The sequence below is a fragment of the Alnus glutinosa genome, chromosome 7 (assembly GCF_958979055.1).
Source record: "Alnus glutinosa chromosome 7, dhAlnGlut1.1, whole genome shotgun sequence".
Taxonomy (NCBI): Eukaryota; Viridiplantae; Streptophyta; class Magnoliopsida; order Fagales; family Betulaceae; genus Alnus; species Alnus glutinosa.
This window is the reverse complement of record NC_084892.1, coordinates 22,331,209-22,351,904: the sequence shown is the minus strand read 5'-3', so window position 1 is coordinate 22,351,904 and position 20,696 is coordinate 22,331,209. Positions and strand designations below refer to the sequence as shown.

Below are 20,696 nucleotides of genomic sequence, written 5' to 3'. Positions count from 1 at the left end.
GCTACATGGCAGTACTTTTTTCAAAGTTCATCTTAACCGAAAAAAGTGCTACTCTTAGCATTAGCCAACTTAAATACCTGCTCGAACCGGCCTCCGTTTGGGTTTTTATCATATTGAGCTGGTGTTACCTAATAATTAGTACGTTAGTGTAGAAATCATGTTTATGGGACCCCGTTTGTAAGAGATATCTTCACCAAATTACAATTTGTAGTCACCATTACCAAAATACAAGTTAAAAACAAATGTCCTCTTCAAATTTGCTTATAAATACTACCATCAACAGCTATATAAGCCCAACATTCACCAGGATGAGCTCCAGTTTTGGAGGGATGAGATTGGCATCCAGAATTAACAATCAAGCTTTGTGCTGACTATCTAGAATCTTTTTGCCATTCAAGTGAAAGATAAACAAAAACAGATCTTACAAACAATGCCCAACAGAGGCCACATCTTACATGTTTTAAACCAAACCTAAAGATCTTACTCTATTCACCATGGGCACTGAATTCTTGAGCCAAAAAAACTAAATATAAATTGCACAGGAGGATTGGCAAAGAAAACAAAAAGGAGGTGTTGCATACAAGCAAGGAAGAAGAGAGCTGGGAATTGCTGGAGATGCATCACTTGCGCTATTCATCAAGCCCGTAGTCTTCTCCAAAGTACTTGTCCACTAGACCATTTGCCATATTTCTCAGGTCTTCATTTTCATGAAACTGAAATCTTTCCATGGCATCAATTCCATCCTCTTGCTCAACAAGCTTTGGGCCCTCACCATTTGGCATACACCTCAAAACCTGCTTGCACGATAATAAAAACACCATGTTTTAGTTGTCAAAGAACTTGTCATAATTCCTTGGGAGTGTCATAGTAGCTGGATTAGAAAACACTCCACCATTCTTAGCCAAGGACTTGCCCAAATATAGGTTTATTTAAACAATATTCAATGCAACATACATCCAAAAAAAAAAACAAGTGATAATCATAAACCAAACTAACATAGTAGGGGAGACTGTGTGAGATGACTATACATGACAATAAGCATCCCTGTTAACTCTTGTGAACCACTCTACCCCTCCCCCGGAAAACATATCATATTCTAAAAAGAAGTTTCACATAGAAATTAATGCACATGACGTTCAGGGAATATGGAGCCATCTCCTCATGTCGACTTGCTATTCTTAAAGCTCCAAGATAACATGTCCCAGAGAATCACTGCAGGTGAATCAGGCCTAGTTCCTCAGAAACCTATGCCAAATTTTCATTACATAGACAGTGAAACACTAAACAGAGTTCAGTGCTGAAAGATAGTATTCTTAGACTAAATTAGAACCAAAGATATAACATGGGAAACCAAGAGCATTACAGCCTATTGCTGTATTAAAAAGATTTGCCAATTTGATCTGCTTGTAGGATAATCAATTCACATTTCGCCAACTGAAGCATCCACACAGATAAATGTCCTATCATTTCAAGACTGCCGGTAACACTCAGAGTGCTGTTGTGTGAAACATGATGCCTTCATGCATTTTGTGGTGTCTATGGAGGGAAAATGAATGATAGGTGTTTGACGGGCCGCGAGAAGACTTTAGAGGAGATTTAATTATTTATTTTTCAACACTTTGTATCTTTGAACAGCTACTTATGTTTCTCCTTAGTGATTAGTTATCATGATTTTCTTGTTCTTTTTACCCCTACGAGCTAGGTGGCTTCTCCTGTATACTTCTTGTGTACATGAGGTGCCTTACGCTTTTAATAATATCTTGATTACTTATCAAAAAAAAGAAAAACAAGTCCAAATTATTAAGCAAAAGTATAAAAGGCCTAATTTTCTCAAACATCACACAATTTAATAAGCCTTAATCATTCCGTACTAGTAAAATTGCATCAGAATATAAAATGGAGAATTATGTTTGCCTTTGTAGTAGAGAAACATACATGCTACAATACCCATTAAAATTGATGGATTTACCATCATATTTGCTTACCAGTTCCATGAACTGAAGTCCTACTCTTGCAGACTCAGTATCAGCTGATCTAACCAAGTCAATAAATCCAGGCAGGCATCCTCTACCAACAAGTGAAACCAAGTGCTCCAGGATCAGGTTTGGTTTTCCATCACCTTCTGTCTGGGCAACACAGAGGTTCCCCAGTACATATGCTACTTCCTTTCTTATGTCAAATGGTGCCGTGGAAAGAAGCCTCAATAGCAATAGCACTGCCTCACTATTATATATCAACTGCTTGTGTTCAACAGAACCGGCAGCTATATTAGATAGTACCCACGCTGCTTCCTACATAAATTACAAAGTGTCCACTGAGGATGGGTGACTAGAGGTAAAGTCATATCAACAGTTGAGAGAAATTGACATACCTTCTTCAAAACCCGGTGTTCACTCTTCAAACTTTTTACAAGGACTTCTATGACATTATCTGAAGATATGGTCAGATAAATTAAATATAAGGAGTTTCAGATAAAAACATGTTCCGAAGAATACCGTTTTCATCTTAGCAAACGTGATTTACAAACCTGTAATTTCACGTCCAGGAACAAGAACAGCGTTAGTTGTGCTGGAATCACCAGCCACGAGATTACCTAAACTTCGCAGCACCTAAATGGAATATCATTAGTCAATTTGAATCCACGGAAAATGTAATAATCAAAGATACTCTCACATTAACATACAGCTTGAAAGAAATGATACACCAAGTTTTGTGCATCCTTTAACATGCTCTAGAGGGTTCCAGATCATGCAAATGGAATTATGTAATGTTATTAGTAGATTTTCACTTTCATTTCAAGGATTTTCTTAAGTTTTTAAATACTAGACAAGTAGAAAAGCTTACAGCATCATTAGAAGTTGAGAAAAGAACACAGAACCTGAGTTCAGGGTGAACAATATTTATAGGCGCCTGGCTTCAGAATTAGAAATCAACTTACAGATCATATACTGGCACCAATTATGCACTAATATTGGTAAGAAAAGACCCAATATGTACCATGAAAAAAAGACCCAAGAAAAGTTACCATATGAAAATGTTGGACAAGTATAGAGTGCATGCAAATTGTTTTCTAAAAATATTCAGTGGTTGCTCCACATAAACATTTTATTACAATATTAACAAAAGGAGATGGTTAAATGAAAAAGCTAGTTCTCTCACTACCGGAATGAGCAATTGCAAGCTATTTGATGTTGCCAATCTTTCCACAAGCAGTTGAAGGACATCACTCTTCACGAGCATACAGGTAGCAACATTTGAAAGGGCTGAGAGATACACAACTACCCATGCTACTTCAGTTGCCAACTCATCGTCCCTGGATTTCAGAAAGAAGTGGATTATACTTGGATGTCTATGATTTTCAACATAAAACTTCCAAAATTAACTTTCTCCAAGAGAACAAGAACTTTAAGGGAGAAATGAAACCACCTTCTTTTAACGCAGATTAACAAGACATGATGAATCTTGTCTATTAAGGTTGCATTATAATAATATAATCACGAGGAATGAAACTTAAAAGCTAACTTTTCTCTCTAGACATTGTCCCCTATAGTTATTTCTCATAATATACAAATGAGCCTTACAAATATGATATCATTGAGCAATATAACTGCATCTAAATTCTAAATGGCAACAAAAAAATGTCAGCAAAAGGGCATTGGCATTACTTCATAAGTTAGACATAGTCAATTAACATAAACTAATGCTAAGAATCTTTTATCATATGGCTTCCCCAATAGATCCATGACTACAGAAGGGAAAGACAGGAAAAGAGATACAAAAGGTAAAATATATAAGCAATTTTCGAATATACTGGAGCGAGGAGCAGAAGAAATTATTTTGCATTAAAATTCAATTACTAGTTAGTCCAACTACAAGACCAATACCAAGAAGCAAGACGATGGCAGAAAAAATATTAAATAAATTGAAATGGTTGTTGACCAGGACAATTTGCATTCACAAACAATTTTTTTTTTTTTTTTTAAAAAAAGTAATTGAAATATTATTAAAAGCGTAAGGCGCCCCCAAGTACATTCAAAAACAAATTATAAGACAGAAAAATTTGGGTTAATCTCAGGCCTTGGTAGCATCACTTAAATTATCTTTAAGAAAGGAGAGCAATGGAATACACGATTGTGGTAGCTGAAACAACGGATTCTCTAATTACATAATACCAAGAATCGTGGTACGGTAAAAAGTTTGCAACAGACTGAATCTACTCTTGCAACATCTAACTACAAATAGTCCCAAATGTCTTTCACTGCATCAAAACTGAAGACCAAACTCACTCAAAACAGTCCAAAGAGATAAACTCCACTTACGCTTTTTTCAGGTGCCGAACAATTGCATCCAACACCCCATCAACTCTGATGAGTTCAGTGGCAGCTTTCTGGTCTGGTCCCTACACTCAAAGCACACTGAAGTCATGTTGTAAATGAAATTTAAGGAAAAGAGCACATACCTGCACACCTCAACCACATTCATACTCACACACACAAAATATATTCCTTTTTTTTTGTTGAGAAGTAATTAACCCCAAGGGGGGAGGGGGAAGGGGAGAACACACACAAAATATATTCCAAACATATACAAAGGCTTCATAACTCATATAATGTAGAAAGTCAAACACGTTAGCTTAGGAAAAATGAAATGTTAAAACGTACATCAAAAAACAAATCTGGTATGAAAACAGAAATGGAATATCAAAAATACTGTTAAGCCTTTTGTATTTCTACGGTTCACTACTCAGTTTTAATAAATGGAGCTCCATCTAGTTTTTTTAGTAGTACTCGGGGTTTAAGACAAGAGGATCCGTTATCACCTTTACTTTTTGTAGTGGTTATGGAGGCTCTAAGTAGGATGATGTCAGCCACAGTGCATAGGGGTCTATTGGATGGTTTTACAGTGGGATCGAGAAGTGTTACAGGAATCGTTGTGTCACACTTGTTATTTGCAGATGATACTTTAATATTTTGTGAGCCTAATGGTGAACATCTTTGTAATTTGAGATGTCTTTTTTATGTTTCGAAGCGGTCTCAGGGTTGAAGGTTAATTTGTCGAAGTCAGAGATTATTCCTATTGGTGAGGTGGAGGATGTCGAAAGGTTGGCTAGTGTATTTGGATGAAGGGTGGCGGAGTTACCAATGACATATCTGAGACGTCCTTTGGGGGCACCATACAAGTCAATCACTATATGGAATGGTATTGTAGAAAAAATGGAAAGGTATTTGGCGGGTTGGAAGAGCTATATTTGTCAAAGGGTGGGACGTTGACGTTGATCAAAAGTACTTTATCCAATTTACCCACTTATTATTTATCTTTGTTTCCTATTCCGTTGGGTGTGACGAATAGAATTGAGAAATTGCAAAGAGATTTTTTATGGGGAGGTATCAAGGAGGAGTTTAAATTTCATCTCGTAAAACGGTCGACTATTTGCTTTCCTATACACTTTGGTGGTTTGGGAGTAAGAAATTTGATTAAGTTTAATCAAGCTCTGTTGGGTAAATGGTTATGGTGTTATGCTACGGAGAGGGAGGCGTTATGGCGTTTCATTGTGGAAGCAAAATATGATAGTTTAAGTGGTGGTTGGTGTTCTAAGGAGGTAGCAAGGTCTTTTGGTGTTGGAGTGTGGAAACATATTAGAAAGGGGTGGGGTGTTTTTCTTGAGATATATTAGATATGAAGTGGGCGATGGTACTAAGATTCGTTTTTGGCATAATGCTTGGTGTGGGGATTAACCATTAAAGGAAGTTTTTCCGGAGTTATTTAGTATTGCTCGTTGTAAGGAAGCGTGGGTTGTGGACAACTTGCTGTCTTCCAATGGCGTTATTCAGTGGAATGTGTCTTTTGTCAGATCTGTACAAGATTGGGAGGTAGATTTGGTGCTTGAATTTTTTGAAGTGTTATATTCACTTAGATGGAGACAAGATAGTGAGGATTGTATTCAGTGGATTCCTTCAAAGAGGAAGAAATTTGAGGTGAGGTCATTCTTTCATGAGTTATCTACTTCGGAGGGTTATTCTTTTCCTTGGAGGAGTGTTTCGAAAGTTAAAGTTTCTTTGAGAGTAAGGTTTTTTGTGTGGACAACAGCTCATGGGAAGATTTTGACATTGGATAATCTGAGAAAGAAATGAGTAATAGTGGTGGAATGGTGTTGCATGTATAGGAGGAGTGGGAAACTATTGATAATCTTTTACTCCATTGTGAAGTGGCACGAAACTTAGGGAATGCAATCTTTACCCTCTTCGGAGTTCATTGAGTTATGCCTACAAGGGTGGTACAATTGTTAGATTGTTGGCGAGGTCAGGTGGGTAGTTGCTCAATTTTAGCTGTGTGGAGGTTAGCCCCGTTGTGCTTAATATAGAGTATATGGAGAGAGCGGAATGCTAGATGTTTTGAAGATCAAGAGAAGACGAGGGAATAGCTCAAGAGCATACTGGTCAAAATCGCTTTTTAGTTGGATTGGGGCATATAATATCTTTCCATTTTCTAACTTTTCTGAATTTGTGGATTTTTGTTCTTCTTTTAGTATGTAAGGGGGACTTTTTTTGTATATATCTTGTGTACTAGGGTTGTACCCCTTTGCGCTCAATGAAATGAATTGTTTATAAAAACAAAACGCAGGTGGGGCATAACTAATCCAGAAAAGCATGGCCTGAAGATGCCTCTAATTATTTAGTATATGTCTTTTTATGAATGAACAAATTGTTCTTTAGAGAAGGGTTTAAAACCTTGATTAGGTTTGACAATGCCCAAGCAGCTGTTCTCACAGTTGAACCCTTGTTTGGCAGCATCATTCTTGCAAGAGGTAGTAAGGCTCCTTGGGATAGCAAAACATTTCTCAGCTTCTCTCCTTCACCAGCAACATTTCCTAATGCCCATGCGCACTGCTCAGCAACAGATAAGGAACTCTTTTCTGCACCATAAGTGCAATTATAAATGTAAAGCCAAATGCAGTAAAATGATGATAACTGTTCCAATTTTCAAGCACAAATTATATGTAAACAATTTAATCAACAAACAGGTTATACATGAATACTGTAGATAGCAATAAACAGAATTACTAAAGCAAGCGAAGAAAAGAATATCTCCTGAGAAAAATATGGGTCCTTGAATAGAACAAGGACCAGGCACCACCCATTTTAGTTAGTTTAATTATTTATACAGTGACAGATACAATAAGTATACGTATTATATTTACTATGAGAATAGATCCAAAAGAAATCTGGGACACAAAAATCGTAAACAGAAATAAAGAAGTATACTTATTGCTGTTAATTCTACCACTTCAAATTTCTAGATAAAACTGTTCAGGCTCATATAGCAGTATTGTTCTTTTAAATGATTCAAACCATGATTTTCAGGTCAGTGTGTTTTTATGTGCTCCAAGCGTCATTATTTAGCTTCAGCACTCCTTTAAGACAACATCAACAATGTGAGGTTGCTCATAGCTCAACAAAATCTTAAATCTTTATCACGAAGGGAATCAATGTAAGCATTCATGGGCACTTAAATTTAGCAGCATCTACCAATGCTGACTAAGTGCTAGCTGTTAAGAACCGTCAACCTAGAGAATCAACCGTCAGTGTTGCTAGAAGCAATGTGGATCAGGAGGCACACTGTTTTTCACATTTTACAAAAATTATTCATAAATCACTATTTCAACCTTCAAAGTTGTGAGAGTATTTCACGGTCTCTTAGATCATGTTATACCTTTGCCAACTATGGGCTCAAAAAGTTTTCTTTTGAATTTTTGTTATTATATTTATCAAGATGAGAAAATAAAACATTTTTTCACTCAAAAAAGGATGCATGGGTCCTTGCCAACCTCCAAGATGAGCAATAAGCAATGGTAATGAAGGCAATAAAGCTTCTGTTTCTTCAGGTTTTCCTGCTGCAATATTTGTGAGGCACCAAGCTGCCTCAAGCAACTGCAATATAACAAAAAAACCAAAAAAATAAAAAATTAATATATTCCCTTCCAATTTTCATCACTCAGTTTACCAATCCTAAATGGCTTATCAGCCTTCTGATGTTCTACTTCTGCATGTAAATTATATAGGCGAGTAGTATACGTACTAAAAATCATTAATCATCATTTCAACACTTACTGGAATTTGAAAAGAGCCATTAATTGATAATTAGACCATAATGGTAAGCAAGATCTAGAGAGTGCTTCTTCCCTTCTTTCAACTAAGTAAAAACAATTACTGTTTGTCATTATATTGTGCCGGGAAGAATATACATATGCAGAACGAAATAAACCTGTTCATCTGGAGAGCCAAATGAAAGACACTGCACAAGTATGGATATTGCTCCAGCTTTAAGGGCAGCTTCAACAGGAGGCAATTCAGATCTTGACAACAAACGCCTTAGTTCACGAAGGGCACTTACTCTCTTCTGCATTGCACCTTTTCCCCTAACATTAACACACGGAATTTGTTCATATACTAAGATAAGGTGGACCCAGCCAGAAGCTTGAACTATCACATGCTTATAGACAAAGAAACCTAGATGTAGCACGAAATATAGGAAAATAAATATTGGGTTTACATAGCAACTAAGCAGGGTGGAGAAATTATCAAGAATACCCATATCTCATAGATTTCAAGAGGAACTATCTTTTAAATCATTCAATAGAATATCATTGACATACTGATATGCCAAGTTCATTTCTAATCAAAGCAAAAACTATATAAGTAAACCAAAACATAGCACAACCTGCATACTCAAATCAGGAGAAAATAAGACCAAAATTTAAGATTGACATACTGATATGCCACGGCGGACTTCAACTCTTCCACTGCCGAAGAAGTTTGAGCCTCCAAAATTGATTGCTCTTCATCAATCATCATATCATTGTCAAGAGAAACATCACTCTCATCACTAATCCCAACTCTGCATAGGCGCTTCGCCCGCACCAATGATTCTCTTCTTTCTTTTCCCACCGTAACCGCATGTTGCCGTCTTCGATTTGCCGCAGCATTCCCGACTAATCACAAGACACATAATTAGCATTTCTCAGAAGCAAACATCTCAGCCCCAAAAAAATTCTCAACCATATATTACATGTATATAAAGCAACCAAAACCAGTTTGTAATATTCTATGCTAAATAAATTTTAATATACAAGACCGCTTTCTCAAAAAAAAAAAAAAAATTCTTCACGGACAAAATTGATTAATCGTCACATTGATTGCTAAGAAAATTGTAAGCAAGCATGGAAACCAAAATATCGGAGTGAAAACCCAACTCAACTTAGCATATTCCAACTATGGGCTTACTCAAGGCAAGTCCTTCAAGTCCGCGATTTTTCATTTTTATTCTTTTCTTTCCCTCAGATTTCTCGGGAACCAAACAAAGGGTCAACATTAACCTTGAAATAGAACAAAACGAGACGTAATTTGAAAAGTTACGTACCTGAAGACTTAATTGGGTCTCTTCTGTGAGAAGCCAAGCCTTCATCCGCCATTGTTGAGAAAAGCTCGGGGAGAAACGTTTTTAAGTATAGTGGGCAAGCGCCAATGTTGGCCGCCGGTGCTGTGCTTCCTCTTTATTCTCGAAAATTTCGAAAAGGCTCCCATGATGTTTCTGATACTACGTTGGTCTCCCCTCAAATTTCTGATATTTCATTTTTGTATTTAGAAACAGAAACGTCATGCCGTTTTAGGAACCCGAGGGGGCAGCCCTAAGACGTGTTGTGTACAGTGTATTTGGTTTGGGCTCTATTTTTCTGGATTGGTCAAATGTTGGGCCATGCATTTCTTCGCCTATCCTGTAGAGTTCTTGAAGTAATGCTAAAAGTTCATTTTCTGTCCCTAACTCTTGTGTTCCTTTAATAATGATTTAACTTTTAAAATTAATAATAAGTTTATGATTAATCACTATTAAATTTTTGATTAAATAATAATTTTAAAAATCACTTTATTTTTTTAGGAACATAAAAGAGATTTCTAAAATTACTCGAAGACACAAGCTAAGCATGGATCATCCCCATTGCAACTAATTTTTTAAAATGGTGTGCCAACATATTTATCACTTGATATTATCTATACCGTTAGATACATCAATATTAAATCTTTACTATGAAATAAATCATTTTTATTGATCCTTGTTCGACGATAGGAGTACTCGGAGAGCTGATAAAAATTTAAATGAAAAATATTATATATTACATTTTTATCTTATTTTATTAATGTGGCACTGTTAAGCAGCTTTTGGATTAGCCATTTAAAAAAAAAAATAAAAAAAATTGAGTAAAACATGGTGGCTTGGGGGGCTTGGGCCCAAGCCTCCAAGCTACCCTGTAGCTCCACCGTCCCAACTCCCAACCAAGAATAGAAGAACTACCCCTAGTTTTGAAGACACTAGCCCTCCAAAAAATTTAAAAATCATTCTAATTTTTTTTTTTTTTTTTTTTTTTTTTTTTTTTTTTTTTATGAATTGGACCCTCGAAAATGAATTTTTTACCATAAAAAATCTTTTTTCTTCTCTTTTTCAGTTTTGTTCCTCTCATTTAAAATTCTGGTTTTGTCCCCAGTTTCAACTAACATTTAGAGCAGTCATTATTATAAAAAAATAAAAAATAAAATTAATCGAGGCTGCTATATTAACATTATCCAATGAAAATATAATGTACAGCATTACTCAAAATCATTGACAGTATCACATAGGAATAAAAAAAAAAAGGCTTAAAAACCTAAAAGGCCCATCTTTCCCTCAACTACTCTTCTATCTCAGAGCACTAGAGCGGAGATCTGGTGAACAGCTATAATCCAAACCCAATTTCTTTCGGTATCTCGGTCGCTATAATAAGGCATGGCGACGCTGCCACTGAAGGCTGTGATGCTGACCGACGTGCGGTACCAGAGGGGGGATCCGCTGGGGCACTTCCTAGCGTGGGTCTCGCTAGTGCCGGTCTTCATCAGCCTCGGCGGCTTCATCTCGCACTTCTTCTTCCGGCGCGAGCTTCAGGGCATGTTCTTCGCTCTGGGCCTCATAATTTCGCAGTTCATCAACGAGTTTGTCAAGACATCGGTCCAGCAGGCTCGCCCCGAGACCTGCGCTCTGCTCGAGACGTGCGACTCTCTCGGCTGGCCCTCCAGCCACTCCCAGTACATGTCCTTCTTTGCTGTGTATTTTACGCTGTTGACGTGTAAAGGGATTGGGTTCTGGGACACAACGAACAAGTGGGTTGTGAATTTTTGGCCTTGGTGTCTTGTAATTTTCACTATGTATTCTAGGGTGTATTTGGGGTACCATACTGTTGCCCAGGTCTTCGCTGGGGCTATTCTGGGGGTCTGTCTTGGGGCCCTGTGGTTCTGGGTTGTGAATTCTGTGCTTTCCGCTTACTTTCCGGCCATCGAGGACAGCGCTTTTGGGAGGATGTTCTATGTTAAGGATACGTCACATATACCCAATGTGTTGAAGTTCGAGTACGACAATGCCAGAGCTGCGAGGAAAAACATGGCTTCCAAGGAACCATGAAATTCTTCTGGGTATGTATGAATTGTAATATATTATTCCTTTTTGGTTGTGGCCTTTATATCACATTTACGGTATTTACTATGTTTATTATTTTTTCAATAAACATATACGGCATTATGGATATTTCCATTAATTTAGATTACCGTAAATATGGAATCGGTATTATGGTTATTTCTATTAATTTAGATTACCGTAAATATGGAATCGGTTAATTGATTTTAAAATCAATTAACGATATTGTTTCCTTGATGGAAGGAAACAAATACGGTGTTTACCATTTTGAGGGTCCCTAACCTAGCCTATAAATAGAGTGCCTGTGTACACCATCAGTACAGCCATCAAGCAATAGGCATAGGTTAGAAGATCCCTCAAATAATCTTTCTTGTTTTTCAGATGGATCGTGGAGACGCTTGAGCAAACATGGCTAGAGGTAAGCCTGAATCCTGTTTATTCGTTTTCCGCTGCGCATGTTAGATTAAATAATATGTTGATTATTTCTAACATGTGGTATCAGAGCCAGCCTCTGTGCTATTTTGCTCAGCATATAATTTTACTATGCGTTATCAATATTGAATCAAGTATTTTTTATTGGTTATCAATATTGAATCAAGTATATTCTATTTGGTATTGTTCACTTCTGTTTGTCAATATTGTTTGAGCAATATTTCGTCTTTTGTGACATGATAGAAACGCATTAGCGATTATTTTGTGAATATTTGTTGTTCACGTACTGTTTGTGAAAACCCATAAATTTGATATAACTATTTTTTGTTTTATCACTATTCTGTGTATTGTGATATACTGCCTAATTTTGAGTTGTTGTAATCTTGATATGGGTATTTTCATAAAGGGGTGGCGGCTAGGGTTCCATTTTTTAGGGTTTTCAACCCATCTGGAACATTACGGGTCGGGTTGGTTGGTGACTGGGTAGGGTTTCGACCCATTAAAGTTTTTGGGTTTGATATATTTTCGGGTAGGGTTTTTTAAAACCCATGCAGTTTTGGGCCATTTAAGTGGGCTGACCTAGTTTGGGCCAGCACTATACATATACCCAGAGGCCTGACCCGATTAAGTGGGTTGACCTAATTGCCAAATACAGTAGCCCATTTGGAGTCTTGTGACCCAAAAGTCCAACCCAATATAGTAGCCCAATACAGATACCCAACCCAAATTAAGTGGGTTAACCCAATTGGGTCAGCCCAATACAGCAACCCTTTTCAGTAACCCATCAAGTTCTTTTTAAAAGGGGAATTTAGGCCTTATGGTGTTTAGAACCTGGGTTCACCAGGTGTAAAGAGCCTTGGCCACTTACTAAACCATTAGGCCATGTGTTTTATTATGTCCTCATATTAAAGTTTTATTCCCTTTATTATTTACAGTACTGTGTATTAAAATTATTGTTTATTTAATACATGAATTGAGGAATATATATTTTAAATTTATATTGTTTAAATATAAATTGTTTGATGCCTAGACCTAAGAATAATTAACAATACCATATATACTGGTGTGTTTACAGTAATATCTAAGAATGCAATGTCGGGGAAAGTTCTGGCAAGGAAAGTCTTGGGATTTAAGTGTGTCCGGTGTGACCCCCCTCACTTTCCTGGGAGCTCATCTGCTTGCACCTTGGAAAATGCTGTTTACCCCATTTAAGTATTGGTTTGTTATATTCCTAAGGCCATTAAGGAGGCATCTATAAAGTTGTTAGATGTTAATGAAGTAGCAATTATCATGATAATTTTGGGAGAGCCACAGCATCCCAATTTTGAATGACAATTGCATCAAGATTATACACACGTAATTATTATAATAATTATGGGAGAGCCAAAGCATCCCATTTTTGTATGATAATTACATCAGGATCACACGCATGAACCTCATAAAGATTTATTAGATGTTCATGAATTACAGCGTGATTATTATGATTTTGGGAGAGCCAAAGCATCCTAATTTTGTAATAATTGCATAAGGATCGTACACATGAACTTCATATAGAAAAATTAACATCGTATTGTAATTAACTCATAAATTTAATTACCTATCCCCAAAGGGAAGTTTTTATTTTTATGACTTAATTAGAATGAGATAACAAATTTAGTATTAAAAGTAAAATTTCTTTCGGTTGCCCAAAGGTACGAAGAATTTTATTTATTAATATTTAAATTTATTAGTCTTATCAATAAAGAGTAAATTTCATGCGTGATGCAACCTTTGCCCAAAGGTAGGTTGAAATTTACTATTTAAATTAGCATTGGCTAATTTAAAATAAAGTTAATTCATAGCATTAAAGTATTTATTTTAATTTTGGGTTATTGCAGCTATTCCTGTTACTCTACCTTTTGGTGGTTTTATATTCCAATACATTATGATAATATTTTTCTGACTGGAAAAATGATTGATATGCTTTTTCATTTGGGGTGTTAAAAATTTTGGTGCTCCGTGTGGACAAACCACCTACTCCCGCGGAATTAAGTACGCCACGTGAGATTATTAAGCATGAACGGTGGGAGTGATTTAATCACTTAAGTTAGATGTTCATGAAATCTCATGTCACTAAAGTCATCAGGGATTTATTCCTGAATGTTTTAGAGCCAAAGTTTTATAAAGGTTGTTTATGAACATTTAGTAAGTTCAAACAAAACTTGGCCAGCACCCTAATAGAAAAAGCTTTAAAGACAAACCTTTTACAGTTTCTGAAGTATTTATAATCCCATTATGGAAATGAAGGATATTATAGATTAGCTTAAGTCCCTAAAAATTGAGATTTTTGAGTCATTGTTGGTCTATTTCAATTTTTTGAATTCTCTCTTCTAAGTGTAGAATTTTATCTTGTAACACACGTAAGGATAAATGGTTAGTAAATAAACTTCTAACCATGTGTGTTCAAGGATATGAGAGAATTTATAAAGTGTTCACATGATTATTCATGTCAAAGGAAGGACCAATAAATGCAATCATGTCCAACACTTAAAGCATGAGAATAAGGTGCCAATAAAGTATTATGGCAATCAAGATACATATTTCTCATGAAATAAGGAAAATTAAGGGCATATAAAGAAAGATTGCATGAAGTATTAGAAATGACCTAAAATAAAGATAATCTCATATATCTAGTATGTCATGAATCTCCTTTAGTGACTCATTCAAATATATTGTGGATTGATTATGGTTTATCAATCCACGTTGTCAACACAAATGCAGAGTCTTTTTAAAATGGATAACACGTGTTTATAATTTGAGCTTGTTGGGATCTATAGGTTAATTTTAAAATTCAGTTATAATTTTGACCTCAAAAAAAATGATTTATATTCCATAATCTTTTTGAAATCTATTTTCTAGTTTGGCTTATTAAAAATTTCAATTTTATTTTAAACTTGAAATTTTTCTTATTTTTTGGTGGAATATTGGTTGGGGTTTATTTAAAGTCTATTTAAAATTGACCTACGTCCCAATTTTTGAAACAAAATTATTTGTTTATTTCTGCATAGTGATGTTGACGTAAAGTAGAGTCTTTAAGAATTTAAAAATGCTCTTGTTATGGCTTTGGAGATTGAAATATATCTCCATACAGAAAATAAAAGTCGGTGATTTACTGACTTTGGTACTTGTGTGGATTGCATAAGGGAAAGCATACCAACAAGACCATTAGAGGTGCCAAAGAGAGCCTTTTAAAATTCTTGAGATCATGTACATTGAAATATGTTAACCTTTCCATACTCATTGCCTAAATGGTCAGAGATATTTTTATCTCTTTCAGTGATGACCATATAAAGTTTATGTATGTCTATCTTCTAAATATTAAAGCTGGGGTATTGAATGCTTTCAATATCTATAAGGAAGAAGAAGAGAAACAATATGAAGATCATAAGATCTAATATAGGCATAGAGTATTAAGGTAGGTACACACAAAGGGAAATGATTAGTAATACTAATCTGCTATTACCCTTATAGAGTAAAGCTTTGAAGACCATTGTGTATATGTTAAACAGTATTCCATCTAAGGTTGTCCATAAGACACCTTTTAAAGTATGAAATAGATGGAAGCTTAGTTTAAATTATTTACACATATGGGGTTGCCTTGCTAAAGAGAGGATTTATAATCCTCGCCTAAGGAAATTAGATTCAAGGACAATCAGCGGATCTTTTATAAGCTATCTAGTAAACTTTAAAGGGTTTTAATGTTTTATTATCCTTCATATAAGCCTAGAGTTGTTGATTGTAAAATTTCTAGAGGATACGGAACCTAGTGGGAGTGCTCATTCACATAAATTGGAATTTGAGGAAGCACTAGAGTTGGCCAAATCTCCTCCTCATAGAGGATGATTGATTGTATTCAGGAAAATCAGATTGATTATCCTGAGCCACAATCACTTCTAGAACAACCAACTCATACAGAACAGGTTCAAAATCTATTCTCCCATTGCAAAATGCAGAGGAAGTAGAATTAAGAAAAATCCTATAGAATAAGTAGATTAACAATTCTTAGTGATTATGTTGTATATCTCCCAGAGTCTGATGTTGACGTTGGACATAAAGATGATCCAAATTTGTTTTCACATGCTATGAATGGAGAAAACTCCTTATTGAGATTCAGTGCCATGAAGTGAGAGTTAAGTCCATGGCTGAAGGGTCGAGCTAGACTCGTAGCCAATGGTTTTACTCATAAGGAAGGCATTGATTATCGTGAAACATTCTCTCCAGTGTCTAAGAATGGTTCATCAAGATGATCATAGCATTAGTAGCTTATTTTTGATCCAGAGCTACATCAAGTGGATGCGAAAACAACTTTTCTGAATAGGGATCTTAAGGACGAGGTTTACATGAAACAATCAAAAGGTTTTATAAATAACAGTCAGAAAGCTTGCAAATTAAAGAATTCTATTTATGGGCTGTGATAGATCTCTCAATGGTAAGATACTTTTTACAAGGTTATTGTTTATAGAAAACCTTGTTGATTAGTATATATACCTTAAGGTCAGTGGGAGTACAGTAATCTTTCTAGTCCTATATTTGCAAGTGGTGATTTAGGTTTGCTATATAAAGTTCACAAAACTTTGAAATGAAGGATTTGGGTGAAACCTCTTATGTCTTTTGACATAGAGATTCACAGAGACATAAAGAATATTAACATTGTCTCGGAAGGCCTACATTGAAAAAAAAAGTTTTGGAAAAAATTTAGAATGAAGGATTTGCACCTTCAGTAGCAATTAAGAGGGACTAATTAAATACAGATTAATGTCCCAAAAGGTATTGGAATAAGGGCAGATGAAAAGTTTTAAGCGTCTGCATTATACATAACCATATGACTGACAATAAGTATATTGAGTCAATAAAGTGCTGCAAATAAAGCCTTGCGGTATATGCAAGGAACCAAGAAGAACAACTTAACCTAAGGATACACTTTCCATTTGAAGGTGGTTAGTTGTTTAGATTTGAGTTTGCTGATTGTGTAGATAGTAGAAAGTCTACTCTAAGGTATATATCTTTTTATTGAAGGATAGATCCTAGAGATGCAGTTTGCAGACTATAGTTGCTACGTCTACCAAGAAAGCTAAAAGTCTAGCGTGCTATGAATTTGGTACACAGGCATGATGGTTGAGACATTTGTTGAAAGTCTCAATCTTGTCGATTTTACAGTTAGACCATAAAGATACTCTGCGGTAATTCTACTATAATCTTCTTTTATAAGAATAAAGAGTAGAAACAGAAGTAAATCGACATTAAGTATCTCAGTACGAGAGATAACATTAAGAGACATAAAGGGTCTATTGAGCATATAAGTTCTGAATTAATGATTGCGGATCCCATGACTTAAAGTTTACCGGTAAAGAAAGAATAAAGTCATGCGGAATATATGAGACTCATTAATTCATTTTCGCTTGGTTTGTCTCTTTTTGGTCTATAGACATAAAGTTATTGTAATAAAGATTTTTTGTGCACATTTGTTATTTTATCCATGAGGATAAATAAAGTTGGACCCGAATGACTTATAAGAAGTTCATTCATAAAGCTTGATTATCCATAAGGTACTCATGTAAGGAGTGTTTTACATCGTGATACATGGAAGGGACGACCTAATTTTATAATGGTTTTACCGCCATGATTCGTGTGAAACATTTCTTAACTGAGTTGGAGGATTCCATAAAAGATTGGCCAAAACTAAAGAACCTAATACCATATGGTCATGTGTTATAAAGTCCAAGTGGGAGAATGTAATATATTATTCCTTTTTGGTTGTGGCCTTTATATCACATTTACGGTATTTACTATGTTTATTATTTTTTCAATAAACATATACGGCATTATGGATATTTCCATTAATTTAGATTACCGTAAATATGGAATCGGTATTATGGTTATTTCTATTAATTTAGATTACCGTAAATATGGAATCGGTTAATTGATTTTAAAATCAATTAACGATATTGTTTCCTTGATGGAAGGAAACAAATACGGTGTTTACCATTTTGAGGGTCCCTAACCTAGCCTATAAATAGAGTGCCTGTGTACACCATCAGTACAGCCATCAAGCAATAGGCATAGGTTAGAAGATCCCTCAAATAATCTTTCTTGTTTTTCAGATGGATCGTGGAGACGCTTGAGCAAACATGGCTAGAGGTAAGCCTGAATCCTGTTTATTCGTTTTCCGCTGCGCATGTTAGATTAAATAATATGTTGATTATTTCTAACATGAATTCTATCTGTCTCCATTTTCTTCGATTATCCTGAGCAAAACATTCGGCGTTTATATATGTGATTTAAACCTACTTTCTTTTTGGTTGATTTGAAACTCTGTAGGTGGATATTGTTTGTTTAGCTTAATTCAATGAGGCAAACCTATTTGCGAATTTGATCGTGCAATCCAGCTTTTGTATAGTGGACGAGTAGAGCACTTGTTATTTGAGAGTATATTCGCAGGTCAAGTTTAATAAGAGATGTAGTCTAGAATCACATAGTGTATGCCGCTTGGTAGGCCGTCTTAGGGAAGACCCTCAGCATGGGCAATCTAAGGAAACGACATATCATTGTAGTCGAGTGGTGTTCCATGTATAAAAAGAGTGGAGAGTGAGTGGATTATCTTCTTCTCCACTATGAGTTCGCAAGTGCCCTTTGGAATACATTCTTTAGCAGTGTATGGTTTGGCTGGGGTTATGTCTGGAAGGGTGGTAGACCTCTTTGCTTGTTGGAAAGTGTCAGGGGTAGGTCTCAACTTGACGCAGTTTGGAAGATGATTCCGCCTTTGCCTTATGTGGTGTATATGGAGGTAAAGAAACGATCGTAGCTTTGAGGACCATAAGAATACTTTGGTGGAGTTAAAGGCTTTATTCTTTAAGAGTACTCTTTCTTTGGGCTGCCACTTGAGATTATAGTTTTTCGAATTTTCTTGTATTCTTAGATCTCTATCTGTACTTATCTTGCACATTTGTACTTTTTAATGAATTTTGCAATTACTTATAAAAAAATATGTAGTGTGTATGCCTATAATTTTTTTAGTAGTATCTCTCCTAAAATATGCTGTTATTTGCCTAATTACTCAAACACATAACGGATAAATAATAGTAGTTCGAGCAACCCAAATACCTCACAAATCAACTCAAGAGCTGAATATTAATAATCTTTGCTTACTCTATTTATCAATCCAATAAGTTTATATAGCATTACAAAGAAATGCGATAAACATAAACTACTCTCATATGGATAGAGATATATCATATGACTATCCTATCACTAACAACTATTAATAAAGATAATACTTAACTACTTAGGGATAACATACTATCCATTTATCCCTACTTAAAGATAGACTCTACTAAATAAATACTAACTAAATAACAAAGATATAATAATAACCAAATAACAAAGAACCATGACTACTTGTGAACTCTTTTGTTCTCGTCCTTTGCCCCATTAGATACGTAACAAATGCTCAGCTTTATTTGAAGATTCATACAGTTTAAAATGATAGAATCATCTCCTCATCTGGTCTGGCATTTTTCATGACCATAATGCGATAGGGAAGGAAAAGTTATGCGTAGTAATTGAGAAAATGGTAGGGTTGATGGGTTATCAAATAGGGTTGAACATACGGAGCGAGCTCAGTCGTGTGCTAAAATTTGATAAGTAAGTGGTATGTTTAGGACATTTAATTTCCAATGTAATATTGTTTTTAATGTGTTGGTCAACTGAAAGCCAGTTATTTGAAATTTTTTCTTGTTGTGCCTTTTGGAAAGGAAGCTTGGAAATGAAAACCAAATGTTGTGAAAATTTATGTGAAATTTTATAATGCCCAGCCTTTGTCCACCAAATGAAGAGAAATGTCTTCGGCATTGAACTTTTGTTCAATGGATCATGTTGGGAAATTACTATAACAACTGACTTTGATTCTGTTCTTTTTCTTTTGGCGGTCAAATTTCTGATGAAATACTGTGCACGAATTTTTGTCGGCATTTACTTTGAGGAAGCAAACACTTTTGCCATTGTCCTATATTGTTTGTTGTTTTTTTGAACCCAAAGGATAAAATAGAGGCACTTAAGTTACCGTATATCATTTTAACTAATTTTTTTAAATGGCGTGCTACCATTTTTTTTTTTTTCTCATGATATCATTTATACGGTTAGATACAGCAATATTAAATCTTTACTATGAAATAAATTATCTTCATTGATCCTTTTTCGATGATAGGAGTATTAGGAGAGCCTATAATAATCTAAAGAAAAAATGTTATATACTACACTTTTATCTTATTTTGCTAATGTGGCACCGCTAAGCAGCTTTTGGATTAGCCCTTTAAAAAAAAAAAGAGGGGGGGCCGAAGGGGGAGGGGCTGATGAGCAATGTTAAAAATTACATTTTAATCATACAATTATCTTACACTACTCTCATGACAGTCACAACCAAGGGTGGATTGAAATTTGGGAGGTAAATTTTTTTTAAAAAAAAAAAAAAAAATCTGGGGTTAAAATGTTAATTTTCAAAAAATTATAAGAGTATTGTTTTTCTAAAAAATAAAATTGAGTAAAACATGGTGGCTTGGGCCCAAGCTAACATGCAGCTCCACCCCTGGTCCCATCCAAGAATAAAACTACCCCTAGTTTTGGAGACACTGGCCCTCCAAAAAATTTAAAAATCATTCTAATTTTTTTTTTTTTAATGTTTTTCTATGAATTGGACCCTCAAAAATTAATTTTTTACCATAAAAAATCCTTTT

The 20,696-nt window shown here is 35.3% G+C and overlaps 2 protein-coding genes across 2 annotated transcripts; one reads left to right on the top strand and one right to left on the bottom strand.

Annotated features, from left to right (window-relative positions):
- Positions 1–232: 232 nt before the first annotated feature.
- LOC133873735 (importin subunit alpha-9) lies at positions 233–9,549 on the bottom strand. The gene is made up of 11 exons (XM_062311484.1): positions 9,418–9,549; positions 8,770–8,989; positions 8,263–8,416; positions 7,826–7,928; positions 6,729–6,913; positions 4,320–4,399; positions 3,163–3,313; positions 2,528–2,609; positions 2,372–2,430; positions 1,986–2,291; positions 233–794 (listed from the first exon to the last, which is right to left on the bottom strand). The coding sequence occupies exons 1-11, from the start codon at positions 9,467–9,469 to the stop codon at positions 630–632; spliced, it is 1,557 nt and encodes a 518-aa protein (XP_062167468.1). The 5' UTR covers positions 9,470–9,549; the 3' UTR covers positions 233–629.
- Positions 9,550–10,687: 1,138 nt separating this feature from the next.
- Positions 10,688–18,842, top strand: LOC133872895 (lipid phosphate phosphatase gamma-like). The gene is made up of 2 exons (XM_062310538.1): positions 10,688–11,495; positions 18,286–18,842. The coding sequence occupies exon 1, from the start codon at positions 10,816–10,818 to the stop codon at positions 11,482–11,484; it is 669 nt and encodes a 222-aa protein (XP_062166522.1). The 5' UTR covers positions 10,688–10,815; the 3' UTR covers positions 11,485–11,495; positions 18,286–18,842.
- The last annotated feature ends 1,854 nt before the right edge of the window (positions 18,843–20,696 follow it).